Source organism: Haliaeetus leucocephalus, unplaced genomic scaffold (genome assembly GCF_000737465.1).
Source record: "Haliaeetus leucocephalus isolate CR32 unplaced genomic scaffold, Haliaeetus_leucocephalus-4.0 Scaffold229, whole genome shotgun sequence".
Lineage (NCBI taxonomy): Eukaryota > Metazoa > Chordata > Aves > Accipitriformes > Accipitridae > Haliaeetus > Haliaeetus leucocephalus.
Window position 1 is genome coordinate 7,055,462 of NW_010972665.1, and position 18,773 is coordinate 7,074,234.

The 18,773-nt window shown below is 41.4% G+C and overlaps 1 protein-coding gene across 1 annotated transcript in view; it reads left to right on the top strand.

Moving 5' to 3' along the window:
* FAM213A (family with sequence similarity 213, member A) overlaps positions 1 to 12,318 on the top strand; it is a 22,742-nt gene extending 10,424 nt beyond the window's left edge. Inside the window, 5 exon segments of the mRNA XM_010567846.1 lie at positions 5,818 to 5,997; positions 6,366 to 6,457; positions 10,437 to 10,577; positions 11,621 to 11,785; positions 11,924 to 12,318. Of these exon segments, the coding sequence (XP_010566148.1) occupies positions 5,820 to 5,997; positions 6,366 to 6,457; positions 10,437 to 10,577; positions 11,621 to 11,785; positions 11,924 to 12,022 (675 nt within the window). The 5' untranslated portion in view covers positions 5,818 to 5,819 and the 3' untranslated portion in view covers positions 12,023 to 12,318.
* The last annotated feature ends 6,455 nt before the right edge of the window (positions 12,319 to 18,773 follow it).

The window sequence follows — 18,773 nt, forward strand, 5'->3', positions numbered from 1 at the left end:
GAGGGGCGCCGCGGGCGGAGCTGCCCGCCCGCCCCCCGCAGGAGCGCCGTGGTGGCCTTTGGCCCGCCGCTCTCGCCGTCGGGGCTCTGCCGCTTCCCGCGGCGTTTTGCGGTGCGGCATCCTGCTTACGCCTGTCCTCGTGATCGAATATGTCGATTGACCCCTGCGCTCTTATGTGACTTAACCAGGGTGTAAGCGGGCGCAGCGAGACGGGCCGGAGGCAGCGACACGCTGCGCTTCGTTCCTCGTGTCGTTCCTAGCGCGTCGGTTTGGTCTGGGGTGCGATGGCGGTGCTGAAGAAATCCACTGACTGAATGCTCCTTCAGGCTGCTTGAAGTTCCAGTTCGGAGCCCTCCCAGCCTTCCCTTCCGGAGGCACAGGGACGATTTCCCCATCAGACAATTTCCACGCCAGACCTGGTTCGTAGCAGACGACAGAAAGGGTAGGCCAGGTTGTGGGGAAATTGTTCTCAGCCGGGTGTATCTGCTGAGACTAATGCTTTAGTCTCATTTATGCACAGAGCTGCCCCTGCCCTATGGGTCGGAGTTGAAACCTATATTGATTATTTTGTGGTTTTGCCTTTTGTAACAAATAATTTTGCTGTTAGGAGTTCTGTGACGCGAGGCACGTGAAAGTTAAAATACAGGCAAGGCCTAAGAATCCAACAAGGTGGGAAAATAATTTAAGCTTGAATCTGCAGGAGTTATGGCTGCGTTGGAACAGGAGGGACCACTCGCTGCCTAGCAGGTCGCTGTGTTTTTGGTGAACACTGATTTGCATCATTGCATTATCTGTTGGTATTCCCCTTCTTCCCCCACCTGTGCAGACTGCCACAGCGTGCGGCTTTCCTGCTCTGGATCCCCAGCAGACCCAGCAGTGAGTTTAGCCTGTATTATCTTCACATAAGTCCTTTTGGCAGTTCTGTGCTCCAGGGACTTCCTCCCATCTCCATGGTATCTCCATTTTGCGGATTGAGCAGAGATTTGAATTTATGCATACATGGTATCTAGCTGCCTCTTCCCTCTGAATACACCTAGAGAGCCGGAAGATTTCTGAAGTGGTGTACCAGAGCTCTTTGCTCGCCCTTGCTCAAAAGGAAAGGGTTGCTGAGATTTGTTGGGTTTCTTTAAAACAGTCTCAGAATGGGGGAGATTATTTGGTCTAACAACTAACTTCCTTTCACAGGAAGGAGTATGGTTTGCTTGTTTGACACAGCAACTTTCTCTTTAGCTGGGGCCAAGCGCAGTGTTGTACTGAATTCAGTAATGAAATATGCGCAGACTGGGAAGAAATCTGAAAAGATGACTTATTCTTGACGCAAGGAATGGTTTGTTACAGGATCTTTACAATAGTGAAAAGAAAAAAATCCCTGGTGTTGTGAGAATTACCTACATTCATGCCATCAGAAACGTTAGGAGGCTTCTTTTTTGCGTTGATTTTGGCATTTAAAGGACAATTTAGGTTGGAAGGGACCTCTGAAGTTTCTCCAGTCAAATCCACACTTAAAGCAGGGCTAATTTTGAAGGTCAGTTAGGGTGCTGTATTTTATAATACTTAATGGTATTTAAAAGCTCATGAAATCTTGATGAGCATGTTACCAGGTTATTGTGAATTGTAAATTTTCTTTATAGGAGTTAGATTACAAAGATATTTGTAATCATATGACTCATTTTTGGGGGGAATGTCTCATAAAAAAATAATCAGCTCAACTTGTTTGGGATATGCAAGTTGTGACAAAGCTCTGAAATATTTTTAGGCTCAATATGGAACCTCTTGGGGGAGTTGGGAGGGAAGGAAAGAATAAGCAATGGTCAAAGCCATTTTAGACTAGGGTCTATGTGCTAGTGCAGTCCAGCTTGCGAGAGTGCCCACTGAGTGTTTCCACTTTTGCTCAGCTGTCTTCTTAGGAAAATTATGTAAGTAAATCTGTGTGGTACCCTGAGTTTTACTGACAACTTGAAAACACAGACTTTCCAGGTTTTTTTGACACAGCTGCAATAGTCCTGTTTACACTGCTAAAATAAATGTTTAAGGATAGCTATCCTCCTGATGACAATTTTCTCTGATTGTGGGTGGGAGGGAAATGAGACATCTAGAAAACCACGTTTTAGCTGGTCTTCTTGACACAAAGTGAAGACCATCAGCTGGCTCTTAAAACAGGATTAAGACTAAGCTTGTTTAAATTCTGGTTAGCTGAGTACTAACAGACCACAAAATAACTCACTGTTATCTTGGAGATCTCTTGTGGTCACCACAAAAAACACACAAAAAGATGGTTTTTTCCTTTTTTCTTTGGCCTCTGCTCTCTGTAAAGAGGAGTGCTCGTTCTTTTCTGGAGGTTTTAGCAGAGTTGAGAGCTTGCAGATCTGATAGTTCCAGACAAAATGATGCTCTTTAGCAAAGGGATGTTGCCACTAAAGCAGGTAACTGAGCATAGAAATGTTGGGTTAATTCACCAGTACAGCGTCTATATTGAAACTATTTTCTAACGCTATGCATTGTGATGGCTTTTTAATTGTTTCCAGGGTTGTTTGTATTGTTTTGCCATGCAGTGTGCCTGGGGGGGGAGGGGGGTTAGAAGTAGAATAGGCTGAAGCATAGAGAAAATATTGTAAAAATGCACAGTTCTACAGAAGAGCACAGTTTAGCATGCAGATCTTAGTTTAGTGCTGTGATCCTAGCTTCAGAAAAGCTTTCTCTTAATTCCTGTTCCCTGTACCCACCCACCCCATAAAGAGGGTAACGATGTGTTCAGTTTAAAAAAAAAAAAAAAGTTGAATGATTAAGATACCTTTAAAACAATCTTGCTGTGGATTGGACAGCTGTTCTTTCGTAACTGCCGCAGGGTGGCTGTGGCAACGTATTTCTCAAAGACTCTGAGAGCCAGGTCCTGGCGGAAAGGCAAAGGCTCCAGCGCTGGACTCCTGCCTAGTCCTGCCCACTTGCCACCCGTGGCAGCACAGTTTGTCTCTTCTGCCGACGCTTGCATTCAGGGGGAGCTGGTGGTGGCTGATGCTTGTGCAGGCTGCATGGGTTCTGGTGAGTGCGTGCACCTAAATTTAAAGGCTTACGGGATGCCCTGTTTTGTCTTCTCCTCCTGGATTATCGCTTACACGATTCATTTGTTGTATCTTCTTACTGTGGATTGTCTTTGATGTTGAAAAACTCACAGAGTTTGATCACAAGGCAGTAGCATTTGTATTTTAAGGTGGGGTGAAGGGTTGTGAAGTTATTTTGAGCTTCAGATCTCCTTAATAAACAGCAGCTAAATAGAACTGAAGCTGCTAGTTGCAAATGGTCAGCTGTTCTCTGTTTAGTCTCTTCACTTGGGGTTCAATGACATAGATGTGTCAGGGCTCAGCCTGTCTCGTTAGCAAATGTTTTAATAATCCTGACTGCTGTTTCCTATACATATTTTTCAGAGTGGCTCACTGGTGTTTGCTCAGCAGGGGAGGAATTTCGGTACCACCATGTAGAGCTGCTTCTTCCATTCCCCTGTTTTTTTAAATAGCAAAAGATTCACGTATTTGAATAGGGTTTTTTTGTCACTGACTGGAAACCAAAGAGTCCCAACTAAACTAAAGAGATGTGTTGACTAAGCATCAACTACCACTGGCTGGAAGCTGGCTTTTAGTTGTGCTAATGATGCTAACAATAGTAATAATGCTAATAAAAATAAAAAGCTATGTGAGAACTACTCATTAAGCAGTTAGTTGCCACAAATTTGGCAACATTTTTGTACACAAATGACGTGCACAAGGGATAAATACTTGGATTTTACCCCCCCTCTCCTCTTGTAACTAAGAATTAAGAGAAAAACATAATTCTTGACCAGACAAGATTAAAGTCTAAAGAATAGTTAGATAATCAAACTCTGGGAAGGGAGCAGCGCTATAGCCTTTTGGGTATGCCACAGAGATTTTAAGTCTTAACACAAGGATATTGCTGCATTACAGCAAAACATTTTGAGTTACATTTTGGTCATTCCAAAGGCTGGGGTCAGAATGGTCTCTGATATGAGTCAGAGGCAGATATCAAAAAATTGTCATTACGGTATGACTTTATGTTTGAAAAAAAGTATCTAGAGAAAGCAGATATGGTCAAGGAAGGTTTCCCTTGGTTAGAAATAAGTGGTGAAATGGGGGAGAATCTGTTCTCTTATCTGTGTTATGTTTGTGTAAACTAGCCTTGTTTCCTGCTTGGGATCATGGATTACTCATGTTTCTAGATACTGTGATACTGCCTTCCTTGGAACCAAGCACGCTGTTAGAAGAACAGAGCGATCTTTTTTTCAGAATGTTTTCTAGCTATTTCTGCAGGTAGGCAGTTGGTTCTATTTGTTTGTCAGTATGCTGGAGCTAGTTTTAAGGATGGAAAGGGATTTTTTCCCAGAAAATTCTGGGCACAAAAGCAAGGAGCTGCTTCTGGTTCTTACTTTCTGAATTCTGGCAACAGCTAGCTGTGGGGTTAAAGATAATGTGTGTCTCTGGTTTATTGCCAGTCACAGTTCAAAACAGTAATATTTTCCTATATTTATGAGGGGAAAAAAACTCTCTCCCATACAAAAGTATATACAGAGGGCAATATTTACCAAAACAGTCTATCAGGGAATAGGGTTTTGCAGATGGCTCTGGAAAAATTTCAGTTCTTCGTATTGTATAATACTAAAGTTGGGTGAATGCAAACCTACACCCCTTTGTAACACATAACTGTTGTGATGTAAGTGTACACTGACTTCTTATACTGCCAAAACTCCAATGACTCTTGTACCAGTTATTGCTCAGAGCTGGATCTTGAATTTTGTCCATGAGGCAGGGCTAAGTGTGCTTTCCTGCATCCTCATAACTGATAGTGCCTCACTGGAAGGTCGCTGTCAGCCCTTCCCACGCTTGTGAAACATGTGCAAGTGTCAGGATTGGGCTGTGGGGGATATGTGGATGGATGGTGGTTAAATAAAATTGCCACCGAACTAGAGTCACTGCTAACAACAAGCAGTGTTTGTATAAGTCTTGAGCATGCATATGTAATGGCTTCCAATTGCAATGTTATCTGTCAGTTCTAACTGATGGGTGTGAGTTTAAGTTGTTTGTTCCTGATGTCATTTCTGCTTTAGCCGGAGTGGAAATTGGTTAGCATATAGAAGGTCCTGTCCAGGGCGTGTTTGTAATGTTGGATCACTGTGTCTAATAAAATGGTTGCAAATCTATATATTTCTGCCTACAGGCATGACTGATGAGCTCTAATTTTGGCTTGGTATCTGCTTTGGTTCTAGTGTGGAACTGTAAGGAACAGGAAAGGTTACCAGTTATGGTGAACCAGATATAGATTTTTTTTTTTTTTTAAGTCTTCTGTGGTATATTTATGAAGTTCACTGTTTAATATAGATTAGTGGGGGAAAAAAACATTTAATCTACAAACGCTTCTTTTTTTGAAAGAAACCACTGTCTTACTGTAATAATTTAAGTTACTGGCTAACATAGAGATCATCTTGTTAGAGGCTTTTTATTACACACATATACTTCAATCATCTTTCTCCCCATTGCATCTGAGCACTTTAATCATGAATATTTTTGTCAGTCCGGTAGCAGGAAAAGGTAAGAATATCTTGTTAAAAGTTTTGATGTGAGTCAGGCACAGAACTGGAATGTAATCTAGATCTTCTAAAACCCAGTTCAGTACATTAATAAATACACAGATCATCTCCAGTTAAACCAAAAATATCTGTGTGAGCTTTTAGTTGTTGTTTTAATCCAGTTCCTCCTGGTCTGGCATCATTGATGTCCAGTGTTAGATCTGCTTTCTTCTTTCTCTTTCCAGAAATGTCCTTCCTGCCTGACTTTGGGATCTTCACCATGGGCATGTGGTCTGTTGGTCTTGGGGCCATTGGTGCAGCTGTGACAGGGATCGTCCTTGCTAACACTGACTTATTTTTGTCCAAGCCAGAAAAGGCTACGTTGGAGTTTTTAGAGGAGATAGAGCTAAAAACTTTGGGATCAGGTAAGATTCTGGGTGTTTCAGCCCACATTCTTCAATAATTGGGCTTTTATAAGAACCTTTGTAAAGCCAGGGTGGGAAGAGTTTTTCTTAGTCTTTCCTAGTTATAACACGTAGTTGGGTGTCATTGATAGCTGATAATTCTGGTGAAGGAAGAGCAACCAAAACTGGTATTTCTGGATGAAACATGACACACTTCTAAAAATCAATAAAGCAATAACAACCTGTTAGGCATATAGATTTTTTTTCTGATAAAACTGTATTTGAATGTGGAATTCTCTGCAGTGCTTTATGTTGGTCCTTAAAGCATTAATCGATATAAACAAGAATGGCTGATATTATTGTTGATGCTGTTTCTCCTGTATAAACAGAACAAAGAACATTCAAAGCAGGTGAACTATGGAAGAAGAATGGTGCAGTGATCATGGCTGTGCGAAGACCTGGATGATTTTTGTGCAGAGAGGTACTTAATGGGCTTGGGGATTAATAAGGAAGAGTTGAGCTCTACTTGCATAGATTCCCTTTAAATAAATTATTTTTTACATCTACCAGGGACCTAGCCTATGGTATCTAGAAAGGGAGATTACACAAAATCCAATTGGTAATGAGTCTTATGAGCTAGTCGTGTTCCATATGTCCAAAATAAATCTCTGTGATCGGGTAGTCTCTGGTCAAAAGCAGCCCAAGACTGGACTGGCAGAAAGCCATCAGATAAAGCTCATCAGCAAAAAAAAGGTGTACATAAAGGGGAGTCTCTTGCTGTTCTAGATGCTGAACATGAGTCAGGAAGCTAAGGAGTCTGAAGACAAGGAGTTACTGTTCCATAACAAGGCGGGTGGGAAAACAAAATTTGATCCTTAAGTTGGCATTAGGCTCCTTGGACGGAGGTGGGAGTAGATACTTAAAATAAGATTTGAATGTACTGTGTGCCTGGGAACGGCCATAACTTACACCTTGGCCATTATTTTTCTCATAGCTATGGGGAAAAATAGCTATTATGTTGTTACTCACTACTTTATAACATGGAGTAATTAATATTGCAACCACTTCATTAAGGGATCTGTTCCCATCAGTAGTAACTGCTTAAGTATGTGTAGAATTCATGGAAGGTTAAAGATTAAAGTACTTTGCTCTATGAACAGGTGTAGCATAGGCAGGAGGAGATAGCGCTGCATGCCTGACTGTGCCTTTCCAATATAGTCAGACAGGAATTCATTAATGATTTTTTTTTTTTTCAATGCTGACTTCCTAAGTAGAAATAAAGAACCCAATTCAAAGAATTGTGGTTTTGAGGAGAGAGAAATTTAATTTTCTAATTCTTATTTTTGGTTCAAAAATTCAAATTTTTAGCAGAGGCAGTCACACTACTGATCAGCTAATTAGGACAAAGAATTGTTTTGTATTTTAATTGTGAAAGTGTTTGAAAAAGCTTTTAAATTGTCTGAACTGAAGTTATTTTTGATTGTTGTACACTCAAAGCATTTTTGTGAGTTCTCCTAAGAACACTTCAGTTGCCCCCCTTTTTTTTTGCCCATTAATGTTTCTTTGTAGTATGAAAGCTGCTTCTTTCCCCAGTGTTGCTGACTCTGAGCTGGTGGAATGGTTCAATACAGGTGACTTGCCATACCTGTTAACTTGCAGGCAGTAGTTTTTTTGTTTGGTTTTTTTTTGCAAGAGACAAAATACACTTGGTTCCCACTATCTTACACCTTGGAAAGGATGTTGAATTTTGTCCTCGTTGACAGCATTGTGAAGGAATATATACTTCCAGGAATATATACTTCCCTGGACACAGTGGTGGTGTTGAAAAGTGGCCATTCTGCCTCATAGATCACTGACCTGATATCAGTGGTGAGGACACACTTCCATTATCCACTGCAGAGGATGTCACAAATCCTACTGGAATGATGCCTTTGGATCCTTGAGAATTGAGGCCTGTAGACTTAAGAAATATGGACTTTTTTTAACTTTATAATCTGCATCCTAAATCATCAGTTTCCCTTTTTGTTATTTAAGATAGACTATCTTTAACAGGACTGCACTTCTACATCTCACAGTCTGGATCTGGCCAGGTAATGATCCAATGCTCCAGTCATTGTGAAAGTGCCATGGGCTTGCTAAATGTTGTAGGTATCAACTCAAGCAGTCTAAAATAGCAGAAGAGCCATAGTATCAGAGGGACAAACTGAAATGGGAATTGTTCTTTTGGGTTGTCCCTGCCTTGGTGGAGAGAGGAGGTATTCTGCTAGGGTGTGCTTGTCTGCTTTTTACAAAAACAAGAAAACAGTTTCACAGACTAGATGAAATGGTCACAGCCCCATGGTAAAGCTGTACAGCTGTTATGTGATATGATTTGCCCACAAAAATAAACTTTTTTGTTTTCTCTTGTATAATTTTTAACTAGCAGTAAAGCAAAGCAAATCAGGTCTAGTGCCAAGATGCTGCTTGAAGTCTAATCTCTTGAGAATTTTTAAAACTTAACTATGCTCTTACATCATTCCTGCTCTCTCCCCTCCTAAAAGCCAAGCAAGAAGACATGAAATAAACCCCACCAAACTGCTGAAGTGCCTTTCTCCAAAAGGCTAATCAAGGTTTGATGGTATTGCTGTCTCTCCAGAGACAGTGATTTCTGGCTTTACAGGGGACCCCACTGCACTAGCATCAGTTCTCAGATGTGCTAGGTCGCAATACAGATCTTTTTTGTTTTTTTTTTTTGTTGGTTATGAGAGTTTTGAACTATATAGAAAATCCCAGATAAAATTGTTATTAACCACCCCTTTTAGGAAGATCATAAGGCATTTTGTTGAGGGAAAACAGAAAATAATTACCAGATCTTTAAGAACAGAAAAGAGGGGAAAAATCTAACAAGTGTAAGCTATGATCCTTTAACTCTCTGTCATAGTTTAACCCCAGCCAGCAACTAAGCACCACGCAGCTGCTCGTTCTCTTCCCCTTACCCAGTGGGATGGGGGAGAGAACCGGAGGGAAAAAGGTAAAACTCGTGGATTGAGATAAGAACGGTTTAATAGAACAGAAAGGAAGAAACTAATAATAATAACAATAATAAAATTACAATAGTAATAAAAGGATTGGAATATACAAAACAAGTGATGGACAGTGCAATTGCTCATGGTATGGAATATCCCTTTGGCCAGTTTGGGTCAGCTGTCCTGGCTGTGTCCCCTCCAAACTTCTTGTGCCCCTCCAGCCTTCTTGCTAGCTGGGCATGAGAAGCTGAAAAAAATCCTTGACTTGGTATAAACACCACTTAGCAACAACTAAAAACATCAGTGTGTTATCAACATTCTTCTCATACTGAATCCAAGACATAACGCTATACCAGCTACTGGAAAGAAAATTAACTCTATCCCAGCCGAAACCAGGACACTCTCACTGCTCACTACTCTGTGTTTGCTTGTGATGCTGATTCATCCTTTTTCATTTCCTCTGAAAAAGATGGAGTGGTGAACTAGAAAGCTGCCCTTACCCTTTCACCTACTGATGTGTTTCTCTAATGTCTTTTCTCCTGTCTGTTCACCCCTATCTGTCTGCTACTTGATACTTGGTAAATTCTAGATGTCCTGCAAGCCTTTGAGTTAAGGCATTTTGGTTAGGTGGCTGAGGGTGTTCATGTAGACTGTGTCCGTTTTTTAAAGCATGGAGTTCTTTGTAGGAGTTTTGTCCAGTAAAAATGGCCTTTCTCCATCAGAGATGAGAAGAAACATGTTTCAGTGTGCACTCTGATCTATTGGAACCCTCAGAGGTCTTTGCACAGACTGTGGGAGCTGGGATTCCTTCAGCAGAACAAAAAACCCAGCTGATGAGTGGTGACACCTTACACTCTTACACACCAGAAAAAGCAGTATTGCTTCTGGGATACTGAAGGTGTATGAAGAAATTCCATGATTATTTTCACTGGAGGATCTAGGAAGGAGAACGCATCTTCAGTCCATTCCTTGTTCTGGACTTGTATAGCCTGCTGCTGCACAGAGCTCTCAAAATACTTTGCAAAAGGGCTGATAATGATGTATTTCTACTTGGAAAAAAAGATTAGAAATTCTGGCCTGGGAAAGTTAAGTGATGTGCAGGCAGTATCTTTGTACTGTTCCGTAAACACTTTAAAAGATAGTTGAAGCCCTAGCACAGACAAGGTATATCTACAGCTCTGAGTTAAGAATATGTTTTCTCCAGGATTGTAATATTTTATCCAGTAAATGCTCAAAAAAATCTCCTTCCTCTCTGCTTAATGAAGAAAATTCTAGTAAATCCAGTGAATACCTGCCTAGGAGTAGAGCTAGCTTAAATGTCTGATTTACAGATCTGTTTCTGTTTTGTGGCTCAAGCTAGAATTTATGTATGTTTCTGATGCTCTTGAAATTCAAGGTGAAGCTTTCCAACCTCCATTTACCGCCTGAAATGTTTGGGTTTTTTTCCTTTCTTAGGAGGCTTCTGAGCTCTCCTCTCTGAAACCTCAGCTGTCCAAGCTGGGTGTCCCTCTCTATGCTGTTGTGAAAGAGAAGATAGGGACTGAAGTGGAGGATTTTCAGCATTATTTCAAAGGAGAAATCTTTCTGGATGAAAAGGTATAGTGAAGTCGGTGTTCTTTTGTTTAAAAACAAGCTTATGAATGTCCTCTTTGAAGAGCTTGTATAAATAATACAGATAGAACATGGTCTGAATGAAAAAGGTTTTAGCAGCATTGTAGTTTAAGAAGTTAATTAGCTTTGCGTTTCTATATATATCTATCTCTCCTGCTCAGCTTACAAACTGTTCTGTAGCTATGCACCGATAACATGCTGTTGCAGGATTATTCCTCCCCTCCCCTTTAACAGGTAAACAATGTGGCCTATTAATTTTTATTCCTTTCTTCCACTGGCTGTGTGACTTGCTGATGTTTATGATGTATGAATCAAGGTCTGAAGGTGACAGACATAATTAATTCATGATGTACAGGCCAAATTGCAGTAATGTGGCTTGTCCCAGTACACTGTCACATGCTGTATTGCCAGTCTCATGTCTTACAAAACCATGGCCCTGGCTTACTTCTTAACCCAGAAGATGCCTTTAGAAATCATTTGGCTTCTGAAGGAAAAAGAATACGTAATACTCAAAATCAACTAGAAGATACCTTTATTTTCCTTCATCACTCTGCCTGTGTGAAAGAATCAGGCTGATTTAAAAAAAAATGCAAACCAACACCCCACCCCCACCCCCAAAAAAACCCCCAAAACAGATTGCTGATAAAGTTTCAGGACTTGGCACCACTGTTACCTCTTTACCAGCATTTTTATTGCCATACTTCAAAAATAAGAAAAAATATCTTTATCACAAAGGACCCTTGTTGTCAGCAATAGGGATGTAGATATATATAGGGCTTAAATACCTGTGGATTAGCTTAAAATCCACATGAATGGTGGCAGTACCACTAGTTGGCTGCGTGGATGTAAGTGGTTAGGTAATGCCTTAAAGAAGTTATTTCAGGCGCAATTTCTTTTTAGTTCTGCCTGGTTAGCTTTTGTGTGTTGTGACCTTTCTTGGATACAGGGTTGGCTGGTTTCCTAAATTTCATTTGGGAGGAAAAGTCCTTTTCACTGTGTTTGCTGAGGTATTTTCTGTTTCCCTGCAGAAGGGCTTCTATGGACCACGTAGACGAAAAATGATGATGTCAGGCTTCTTCCGCTTTGGAGTCTGGCAAAATTTCTTCCGTGCCTGGAAAAGTGGATATAGTGGTAACCTGGAAGGAGAAGGATTCACCCTGGGAGGAGTCTACGTGATTGGGGCAGGAACACAGGTACTACAGGCCATCTAGGAGGCTTTTATGTCTCCTGTGAGACCAAAAGTTTCTTTTCTGGAATTGTTCAGTTGCTGGTCAGTTGATCTCCTGTGGGGGAGACTAGTGTATGAATTTCTCTCTTGTGTCTTTGACTAGGGTGTTTTACTGGAGCATCGTGAGAAAGAATTTGGAGACAAAGTCAGCCTTCCATCTGTCCTTGAAGCTGCTGAGAAGATAAAACCACAAGCTTCATAAGCGGAAAAATAGTTGCGCATATTTCTGATCACAGCTTGAAATGTAGAATGCATCTGTTTCTTGAACATGCATTTTAATTGCTTCTTAACTATTTAGTGATCAACGCAGAAGAAAGATTCTCTATTCAAGCATAGAAAATGATGAAAATCCTCCTGCAGGCTTTGCAGCCTTTCAGGTGGTCAGGATTTCAACTGCTCTTTTGTGTCTGACTGTATTAATGAAAGGCTGGGTCTAAAATCTGACCTAGCCTAGATGTTTCCAGTCAGAGACAGACAGTCAGCTGAAAACTTGTCTACCTAGGGGAGCAAAACTCTAAGGCTGGAGTAATGGAGTACCAGCTGAGGTTGAAGGTTAATAAAACTTTACGTAAATGAAATGCCTTCGCTTTTTGCTTTTTCATTAACATGTAAACACATCTGTGTTTCTAGAAGACTAAATCCTGTCTGTCTAGATTATTCTGAGATTCTGCATTCAAGATGTGCCACTATGTCTACCTACTAAGTTTCTTGTTAGTTAACTACTGGCTCTTGATCTTCCAGCTCTTTGTGTGATTCCCTGCAATGAAGATTGAAGGCATCTAATGTTCATTTCAGAAGATAATTGTGGCATGAGGGCAAGTTCCTTCTCGTGTTTTAAGATTCTAAAAGAAAAGGGAACAATATCAGAGAGCAGATTAGGTAGAGTTTCCACCCTGGCTTGTGTTCTGCAGTAGAATGACTGGGCTGTTACTCCTAAAAATAGATGTAGTGTTGCACAATATGATCCATGAGACCCAGTACCATACATAGCCAAATATATGTGCCTAGACTGAAGTATGAGCATGACAGCATGAATTTTCCAAATGTGCTGATGTTTCAAAGTCTAAACAAAATTTTAACATTGCATCTAGAGAGGATTATCAAGTGTTACGTATCCTTCGTTAGCTGGTGTATATAAAAGGTTAGGTGACTTCGGAAAAATGCGCAGGCTAGAATGTACTAAGCCAGCAGAAGAATTAAAGGGAAGGATTCTTTTGTCCTGGCAGCATGTCAGTCTGAACTGTCATTCTGCTTTCTTTTGACCTTAAAATCAATGAAACCTTCATGTATCATTGCTACTGAGGGCAGGGATGCTTTGCACCTCTGAAACTTTGGTAATATGCCTATTTTGGCTCTATGTGCCAGTGCCTATCCATCTGTATTGTTGAGCTGTGTGCAAAAAAATGGTCATGCATGATGCTTACTGTATGAAACCTAAATCCCCCAAACTCTTAAAACTTCACAAACACTGAGGCCTGGCCTTGGTCTGTGTTAAATCAGTTATACAGACTTTAAAATCACATCATTATGGATGAAATTCTGACCTTTTTTTTTCTTTAAGTATTTATGTCCAGGCAGAACTAATTTTAACTAAAAGTGTTTATGTGCTCTTCAGAGTCTGTTCTTCACAGTTCCCTGAAACAACACTAGCAGTGAGGAATTTGGGTGATTCATATGTTCACAGAGATGTTTCATTTGAAAACTAAATGGAAATTGGACTTAGGTATGCTACGGTTAGGTGAAATTTGTGTTTGACTGTTTTGGGGGATGGAGGAAGGAACAGGAGTTTGGAGAGCAGAGCAGCAAAGTCTACAGCAAATTGACTACATGATACGGACTTTATAAAGGCTCTCCAAGGAGTCATGGACAGGTGCAGAGAACCATGTATTGTCTCCATGTTCTGAGCTACCTGGGTAAGTGTGCCCATAAGATGGTGCCAAAAAGCTATTGGGTGCTTAAAGGCGTAAAATAACTGGCTGGAGGTGGGCTCTTCTGAATGGCATCCAGAGCAGCCAGACAGCTGTCAAAAGTTTGCTCCATGAAATGAACAGTTGTGCTTGAGGGCTTTTTGTCCTGGGTTTTACCACTGAAAGGAAGTACCTGTATCATGAGTGCTTGCCTGACACAAGGCACCTAAAACTCTTCCTCTACAAATCTGCGAAGTTCAAAGCATTGTGTAAGTGGCCACTTGTCTGCAGTAGGTGTATTGTTACTTTGGAGTGCAAGTGGTAGGAAACACAAAAGATGCTAAAAGAGATGGGTGTGAGCTGCTCTTTCTTACAGTTGCAAGACGGTACTAACAACAAAGATCTTTCTTACAACAGGATGAGAATTCTGGAGCATGGCTCCTGTAGAGTTTTGAGTTTTCTTTCCAGTGGGAACTGGAAAGCTTTGCCATTTGCAGAGAACAGATCTTGTGCAGAGACAGGCAAAGAAGGTGCTGATCTTAGACCTGGATTTCAGGCCTTGTTCCAAGGGCTGTTTGAGCATTTCGTATAAACATGAAATGTGAAAGGCATAAACAGTCCTTGGAGAATGGGATGGAACCCAAATAAATTCCAAGATATTTAAGATAAAGTGAAGTCCTATTAGAACCTGCTAAATCTGGAGAGCATCTACTTAACAATTCTGTGTATGTGCAATTGAATTTCACCCACTCTGTCAGATCTGGCCGCTGGTTCTTTTGTCAGACTGCAGGAAGTCCTAGATGATGAGGAGGATGGCACAGCATTGCAGCCCTGCTGTTAGCCCACCCAAAGGGACTGTTTTGTGATCTTGGAAACGGAAGCAGGAAGCCGTCATGTTCAGCATTTAGAATGTTTAGCTGGAGTACAAGGGCTGTTAAACATACAAATCACTAATGCTACAACATGATGAAATGGTCCTTTAGTGTAGAAACATTTTTAGAAAGACCCATGAAGTCCTTTTGAGGGTGTTTATTAAAATACTCATGAAGACTGAAAGTTCTCTGCTCTTGTCAGCTTCAGCAAAGGCATATATACGGTAACCATGTCAGACCTAGGTCTGGGAGAGTGTTTTCCTACTGTTAACAGTGACAGTTCCCGTAAACAGCTAGCGGGACAGTGTACTTTTTGAGTCGAAAGCTATGTAAGCTTACACACATTTCAAAGTTTTCTAACCCTGTCTTTCAGAGATCAAATCAAAATCTGGAGCCATAAAATGTCCAAATGGTATTTGAAAATGTTCTGAAGAATTATTATTGATAAAATTGATCTTTTTTTAGGCCAACCTTGGGTTTATTTGGAGTTGACTCATCCATTCTGAACTCCATGTTGACAAAATACAAATGGAGAGGACAGAAAATACGTGGTGCCTAGGAGCTAGGAACAGCTAATCGGAATTGGAAATGGGCAGTCTTGAAGAAGTAAAAATGACAGCAAAATAGTAAAGGAGGAACAAATGAATTCGAAGTGAATTTCCAATGTTGGAGATTGCAAGGTCTGACTTTTATAAAAAATGTTTTCTTCTTTGAATGTAGAATGTTCATTTTTAAAAAAAATTTCATAGTTGTTGATTTTGTTGTATCAACAGCTACCTCTGCTGGCCCAGTTCCTTATATGCATTTAATGTTTTGATTTTTTTTTTCTTTTAACACAACATGTACACAAAATCTAAATCACTTCTCAGTGCCTTGAATATCACATCACGGTTCAACACTCAGCTAGTTACTGGAGACTCTTAATAATTGAAAGTTTGTTTGTTCTGGGCTTGAGAAACAAAACTCACCTATAGTAATTTCTCTTCAGTCAATTCTCCCTTGTTTGTAAGCCTGTTCATCTTTTTTTTCAGCACAAAAGCAGGGTTAATAAATTTTAAGAAGGAAAATGCTGTGAAGTCAATGGGGTAGGTGTAATATAGGAAGGTGCTTTTTACTTGAACTTTTAAAAATACTGATTACATTTCCTATCTGTGGTGTCCTTTTAAAACCATTAGAAAGATGGTCTGCCGCAGAAGGTGTTTTCTGTTTATTTCCTGTTCTGCATTTTTGTTTCCCCGTGTGGGTTATCCATTCCCACTGCCTGCAGTTGGTGCCGTTTGCGAATATCCACGAAGAGAAGGTAATGCCAAGGGATCCCTGCCATTTTCTGATGCGTTGCCTGTGATGCACGGTAGGAAGAAAAGAATGAGCAGATCTCTTTTTCTCTCTGAACCGCTGGATGTCACTGCTACCCCAGCCAAAATGAAGGTCAGCAGTAAACCAGAGGTTTTTTCTGCGGTAAAAGATTTGCGTAACAAAGATGCCAGGAACAGACTACTGTAGATTCCAATTAGGCTAGAAGAAAGCTGTTAGAAAAGTCTCCTGCCATCTTTTTACTTGTGTGGACGTTTTCCTTTTTAATGTAAGACATAAAGGAAGGATATACTGTATTGAATGATACAGTCTATGGTATACAGATATTTCTAAATGAGTGTGGCAGGAATAAATTAGTAACAGGCTTACTGTAATCCTTACTAATGTCTTATGTTTTAGTAATATTAATTTTAGATACTGCCAGTGTGTGAGTGGCTCCCATTATCCCACAGACTTCTGTCAGAGGTTGATTTAGCGGAGCTAGAGTAGACAGGTGCAATAGCCACTTGGTAACAGTGGAGGGAGCTGGGGAGATGGAGAAAATGCTGTGGAGACATGATGAGTAAAGTTAAATCGCTGATTCAGTCTAATCCACTCCAATTTTGATACCTGAATAGTTCCAGCCTAATTTATTCTTCTTCTAATTGATCTCGAAAATGTTATAAAGGTTTTCCCTAAAATATTTCTACTTTCTCTTTTAGGTCCAGCTACTGATTTATTTGAAGTTTAAATTCTCTCAGTAGCTTCTGTGGGCTTTTTTCCCTGCACCCCCCTTTCTCTCTCAACCTCATAATTATCAAAACCACGTGATAATTCCGACTTTAACTAAGTGCTAGGGCAAATTAGAAGACTTTTAAAGGACAGTAACTTCAGCAGTAAAAGGGTGTAATAATACTGCCGGAATGAAAATGGAAAATCTGACTTTTTAGTGAACTTGTGCAGGCCGATGTTCATGTATGGTTTGTCAAGGCTTTTTCCTCTGACCACTACAAAACATTTCCTGAAATTAATGAGCGATCCGTTATGAGGAGTAGTTGGTGGAAAATGGCATGACCAAGGTATTCACCAGTTCCACTGTATCTGCTCTGCGTTATCATTATCATCAAATACAACTTTTCAATGGAATAAATTTCTATTTATGCAGGGAGGTTTCTGGAAATCACAGTTAATGTTACTGTGATGGATGAGATTTTTACCCTAATTTTCTTGGCAACACAGTGAAGCACACAGAACTGAGATAATGTCAAAGGCAAATAAATGGGACATAGGTTGTTTGAACTATCTCTGTGCTAACAGTGAACGCAGTCAATTCAACTGTTCTGTGAACTGCTAACACTAACCATTTTACAAGACTATTTTAAATTGCAAGAGAACCTTATTTTACTGATGAATGCCCTTCCTAATTCCACAGTCCTTACATAATAAAGCTGCTGAATTTCCCATTTCCCCTGCTGAATCTTAGCAGTTACTATTTTACCCTCTGTCTTCCCATCTCTTACAGAAGCAGCACACTGGAGCTTTCTGCCTTGGCTCTGGACTTTCTGAAGATGTGACTCAGTGCTCTGTAAGATAACTACTTCTGAGTTGGAGAAAGGATCTCTTATAGTTCTTTCTACCACCTGATAATCCAATGACCTTTCCTAGCTCCCCTTCCTCACTTGGATCCTCCCTAAAATTTAGCTGATTCTTCTTCTAGCATCTTCTTTCAGCTTTACCAGTCAATTCAATTTTACTTCCATTTCTAAGAAGCCACGAGCAAGCTTGAGGGGGCCTGCAACACCACCAACCCCCCCCCTTTTTTTTTTTACATTTCTTTGAACGACTGCATGTAGGGGATGGGAAGAAGTCTTGATAATGCAACCAGCGGGTGGGTGACACGCTGGTGTCTATCTGCTTTCTCTTACTTCAGATGGGTGTGGGTGAGGGGAACTGTGCATTTATGCCATATTGATTCTAGCATGGTTTTGGTTGTTGGCCTTGACCTAGTGGCGAATTATCACAAAAGAGAAGCACTAAGCTCACATCATTTAATTGCTCAACAGTTCCTTCCTCCCTGTAGCGGAGCACTCGGTAGGTTTGCTGCTGTCCTCGTGAGCAGCACTCGTTCCTGATGCAGGGGGAATAAGGAAGTCCCCAAAGTCCAAGCCCTGCAGCGGGTGAAGGAATTGTAAAGAGTATGAGAAGGCCTGCAATGATGCCTCTGGTGTTGACTACCTTCCTTAGCCTTGCCTTCCTGCACACGAATGTACGAGGCACTGAAGAAAATAGTTTTGCTCTGTATACGAGGAAGAGAGTGAAGGTGACAGAAGCGTTTCTCCGTGTCAAGGGAGATCGAGAAAGGGAACGGGAGCAGTGGGCCGCAGTTAGGAGCTAGGCCAGACAGGGGAGGGGGGGACGGCCCACCGGCCGGCGGTGACCGCCTCAGGTGTGAGCTGTCGCTGGCTCACCACATGGGTCTGAACACCGCGACTCGGCCACTCCTTCCCTTCCTTTCCCTCCTATCTTCTCGGCACCTCGGAAGAGAGGTTGAAAAGCCCTGGGACGCCTGAAGACTCGAGGTACTCTTCGGGGTAATTTTATTATTTTTTTCCTTCCTTCGCCTTCTGGCTTTCCAGGGGAAGCTCGACTGCGCCTTTAACGTTACCCTGAAAGCGCTGTCCCTGGCCTGCCGGTTCTCGCTCCGAAAGTCCGAGGGGGCAGGAAAGGCGGCTGCGAGGACGGGCGGGCCGCAGCCGAGCTGCCTCGGCCCGGCCCGGGGGCGGGGCAGCCTCTTCCGCAGGGCGGGGGACGCGGCCGTCTCGACCACAGAACGAGTCGAAAATAAAAAAGGCGAGAGCCTTCCTCGGTGGCCGCGGGCTTC